This window comes from Montipora foliosa, chromosome 3, assembly GCF_036669935.1.
Source record: "Montipora foliosa isolate CH-2021 chromosome 3, ASM3666993v2, whole genome shotgun sequence".
Taxonomy (NCBI): domain Eukaryota; kingdom Metazoa; phylum Cnidaria; class Anthozoa; order Scleractinia; family Acroporidae; genus Montipora; species Montipora foliosa.
This window is the reverse complement of record NC_090871.1, coordinates 44,152,763-44,157,762: the sequence shown is the minus strand read 5'-3', so window position 1 is coordinate 44,157,762 and position 5,000 is coordinate 44,152,763. Positions and strand designations below refer to the sequence as shown.

The 5,000-nt window shown below is 40.1% G+C and overlaps 1 protein-coding gene across 1 annotated transcript in view; it reads right to left on the bottom strand.

The window, feature by feature from the left end:
• The window catches only part of LOC137995930 (uncharacterized), a 792-nt gene extending 457 nt beyond the window's left edge, over positions 1-335 (bottom strand). Inside the window, exon 1 of the mRNA XM_068841380.1 lies at positions 1-335. This exon is cut by the window's left edge and continues 457 nt beyond it. Coding sequence (XP_068697481.1) covers positions 1-335 — 335 coding nt within the window.
• Positions 336-5,000: the final 4,665 nt, after the last annotated feature.

Below are 5,000 nucleotides of genomic sequence, written 5' to 3'. Positions count from 1 at the left end.
GCAACATGCGCGTTCCATTTCAAATCGTCAGAGATGAAGAGACCCAAAAGTTTGGCACTCTTAACAACTTCGATGTTCTTATTATTGATGACGACAGGAGGAAATGAACGCTTAGATCTAGCAAAACAAATCTGCAACTCTTTACATTTTGCTTCGTTCAGCTGGAACCGATCTGCCTGAGCTGCCCGAACTAAATTATCTACAGCTGTTTGGATCTGACTACAATCACTCTTGTGGGTTGTTTCACTTATGGTGGTGTCGTCGACATATTTCCATAGATCAACGCCTTCGACTTGGAGGTCGTTGATCATCACCACAAAGCGCCAGGTTACCATCTTTACTTCCGTCCACCTGACCGACAGTTCCTCGCTTCTTGACCTTGCTTGCCACATAGGAATCACTTTCTTGCTAGAGCTGGGCAGTTAATTGCTTTGTGTCCACGGGCATTACACTTGTAACACTGGAGAGCTGTTGTGTCACTCCGTGCGTTCTTTGTGTCTTACGCCTTGGGCTGTACTAGCGGCTTCTTGGTCGCAGAGCTAAACATGTGCTTTCCATGTGCTTCCAGGTATTGATCGGCGATTTTCGCTATCTGTTCAAGCGTTTCCGGGGCTCTTTAACGAACGGCAATAGCTAACTCTTTTGGACAAGAGTCAATAAACTGTTCTTCCACAATTAGATCTTTCAGGCCTTCAAAAGAACGTTCAGTGTGCGACAGTTCAAACCAACGCAACAAGTACCTCTCCAGTCGCACTATAAACAGTTCTGGGCTCTCATCAACTTCCGGCTTCGATGCTATAAATTTACGGCGATAAACATCCTCCGTAAGGTCATATCTCTTTATCAAAGCTACAATCGGCGTCAAAATTGTTGAGACACTCTTATCCTTTAGAGTCGATTTCAAGCTCGGCGGCGCAAATGGACCCCTCCCCCGCACCCCCGGGACAATGTTGTGTTTTTCTGTTTTCTACGAGCCTTGTCGACAGCGGTACAACATTAATTAGGGTGGGGGAGGGAGGGGTATCCCGGAAACGCACTTTCTGGACAAGTTTTCTTTGCAAACAATGAATGTGTCGTTGCCAGTGTGCTCTGTTGGCAAGTGTCTCAACTAATTTTGTCGCCGATTGTAGCTTTACTCGGTCATAATCTTGGGCTGCTTCCTTGGATAACCGCGAATAAACTAGCGCGCGTCCAAACACAAGAGCACTAAGTTTCGAAGCCCATCCTGTCTTCTCCCATTTAGCTGTCGCTGCAAATCTTTCAAATCGTTCTAAATAAACATCAAAGTCGTCCTTGCCATCGACAAATGAGGGAAGCTTGGGTGCCTTGACCCTATCCTCTCTCACTTCAGGACGCTCTTCAGCACTCGGCGCAGTCAAACATGCAAACTCCAACTCGTGTTCTCTTTTTGCCGCTTCAATAGCCTCTTTCTGTTTCAACAGCTCGGCTTCCATCTGTAATTTTCTTAGTTCGCGTTCTTGTCGCCTAGTTTCTCTTTCCTCGTCTTCCCTTCTTCTATCTTCTTCAAGTAATCGACGTTTCTCTTCCTTTTCTTCTTCTAATTGTCTCTCCTCTTTTCTTCCCTTAATTCTTCCAATTGTCTACGTTTTCTTCTTTTTCTTCTTCCAATTGTCTACGTTTTTCTTCTTTTTTTCCCTTCCCTTCTTCTTTCTTGTTCTAACGTTTGTTGCTTCTCTAGAAACTCGAGCAGCTTTGCTCCTTCCAATCCGAATTCTTTCCCCAGCTGCAAAAGCTTTTCCATTTCCATAGCAGTATTTCACAGCAAAAACACAATATACTCTCTTGTACAGTTCTTCTTACTTTAGCTGTAACTCCTTCTTCTTGAACTGTCCTTTCCTGGTTTCTGTAGTCGGCAAACAACTGAATTCCTCTCCCGGAAAGGCCCCCAATGTTACGTTTTCAAATGTTTTTGAGGATGGGTAGCTTGCAAACTAAACTGAACGCAGGGTCATGGTTGTGAAAACTATTTAAAAATCATAGCTTAGACTCGCTTACTTATACAATTTCACAATGACATTCTAGAGCTTGCTAAAACAGTAAACAATCTAATTATAAAAAGATTACAAAAGACACCTATTTAGAAACGTTTACGCACGAACCTACAAATAAACAAACTACGAACTCTCGCGGAGCTTCTAGAAAGAAAGCATTCAGATTGGGCATCTGCTCATAAAAATCACATTACGTTGTTTGCTGCTCACTATTTAGATATTTAAAATGACCGAAAACAACAGATTTAAACCATTAATTTGATACGCAAGTAGAAAACATTGCTGGGCGTACCTTGACATAGGCTTTCCATGTTATCTAACTATTTAAGGACAGTCTTGCAACTTGGCTTTCTACCAGCGTTCACGAAAATGGTGAAATACACGAGGGAAATAACTGCAGCGAATTTCAACGATACCATTGTTAAGTCTTGGAAGCAAACGGCAAGTAAGGCTTTCAACAACTACTGATAATTTAACATTTCAAGAGCCCATTCGTTTATAACCCCTTCCATCGATGCTTTACGTTCAATCTATTTTCTCCTTACACAAGCCCAGAGCTTTTCTTTTGTCTTGCGTCGAGAATTGGTAAGCCAATCATTTCCTAGAGAAGATCCGGAAAAAAAAATTGAATCGCAGACAGTACCTCGTTTGGGAAAACCCGTTTCTGGAAAAAGACGACCGATTACAGCAAGATTTCTACGTTACCAGGATCGGGAGATGGTATTGAGAGCTTCGTTTCACCTTCGAGACCCCGATATTAAAGTCCTAGAAGGTTATCCCCAAGAAATTATCCAGCGCCGACGAAAACAAATGTCGAAGTTAAAGGAAGCAAAGAGAAAAGTAAAGCAGAGCCGGACAAACTTTATATCAATGGTAAATTTTGTTCCAGTGTAATATTCTGTTTGTTAAGCTATGCGCTTTCAATTACATTTCTTCGGTTTAGGGTTATTTCCAAATAAATTAGTATGATTTGATATCGATTTGGCGGGCAGATAGTTTTACAAATTGCATTCAACGGCTTACAAGTTAAGGCGAGAGCTCTGGATGTTAGATGGAGTTTAGTTTGTCCCATCTTTCATTCTTAGAGGTGGATTATGTGTGTATTCGTTTATGTGTGTTTTCTTGTTGTGAACTATTCCGTTTTATTTCAGTGGGAGGTTTGTTTGTAGCATCCACACTATTGAGCTTTAAGCGAAGAAATTTCTCGTTAGTATTTAACTCAAAACAATCTGGAACAACGTTATTGTGGTTCTTAACTTCTCCAAACTTCACTCTTTTGTTGAGAATTTTAGGTTTTAAATTTGGAGTTTATTGTTTATGGATGCTAAAATCTCGTCACCTGCTTTAAAAATAGTTTCTTTGAATGTAAGGGGAGTTAGCAATTTAAAAAAAAGACGCACCATTTTCACATGGTGTCGCAGAAAGAATGCAGACGTGATATTTTTGCAGGAAACGCATTCAAATAATGCAACAGAAAATCAATGGCAACGTGAATGGGGCGGAAAAATGCTTTTTTCACATGGTAGTCCAAATTCATGTAACTAAAATGAAATCAAGACCATTACTCAATTTTTGTCCGTAAAAAGGTTTGATTTCCAAATAACACGCGAAAATTTAAGTGTGAATTTAATTTAACCGATGAGGCACTGAAAAAAGCTTTTTCTCTTCCCTATTCAGTTGCTTTTGAACCATATGTCAAGGTCTTTCAGTTCATAGTATTGAACTCTATACTCTATACGAATTCAAAACGATACAAAATCGGGTACATTGCAATTGCAAATGACCTATATTCTTTCTGCAAACGTGAATCAGAAACAATGCAGCATTTCGTTTATGATTGCTCTTATTCAATTTTTTTCTGGAAAGATTTCGGATTATATTACTTATCTTTGACAAAACAGCAGATACATCTTAATTTGAAGGATATATAAATCGGTCTTCTAACACCAGAACTTCCCTTACTTAACTATCTGTTACTTATAGGAAATATTTATCTATGGATGTGTAGAAGGAATAAGGAACTTCGAAGTATACGAGGTTTTCAATCAAAAGTCAAATTAAAGTATGAGACTAAAAAATATATCTGAACAAAAAATAAGATATGTTTAGGAAGATATGTTTAGGGATGGCGATAATGGCGAACATGCAAACAATGGCGACTGGTCAAGCGCTGTGGCCCTGCAGAAGTTTTGGTTTTTTATGGCTCTCCTGCGTTCTTACTCTCTTGGAATTTCATTGTCAAGGTGACTTTTGTGAGTTTAGCGATGGGTTAACCTTTCCTGGTCATATTTTGGATTGTTCTTGTCATCAATTCGCACCACGTTGCGAATCATCGCTACGATGCCTTCATCTCACAAAATGGCAAACACGACTACACTCTACAATGAGAGTCAAAAGATCTACCTTTGCTACAACCCTTTATAGCTATTCTACTCTGACTTTTAGACCTGTGATTCAGCTCATTCACGACATAGAGACCAACCCTGGACCTGATGGCTACCGGACCAGTGGTGTAAAGAAGAAGTCAAATAACAGCGATGTTAAGATAGCTCATCTTAATGTGCGCTCTCTCAAAAGCAGACATCACTACGTCCTTGTGAAAGAGACTATACTGACAAATAAGTTCGACATTTTTACCATCTCGGAGTCTTGGCTTGATGATTCTGTCACGGACCGTGAAGTTGAAATACCTGGTTATGACATTTACCGAGTCGATCGCCTAAACAAAAATGGCGGCGGCATTTGTGTTTATGTCCTCCAGTCCTTCAAGACTGAATTTTATAAAGACTTGTCGTATATTTCTGCTTCTGGCTTCCACCAACTTTGGCTAAAAATACAAATTAGGAACCTTAAGTCCATCGTTATTTGCACCACCTATAGACCTCCAAACACTCCGTTATCTTACTTCAAACTTTATTTCAATGTCATCGCTCAGCTTTCCCATTTACATCTTGGGTGACCTCAATTGCAACCTTTTGAACGGCGACA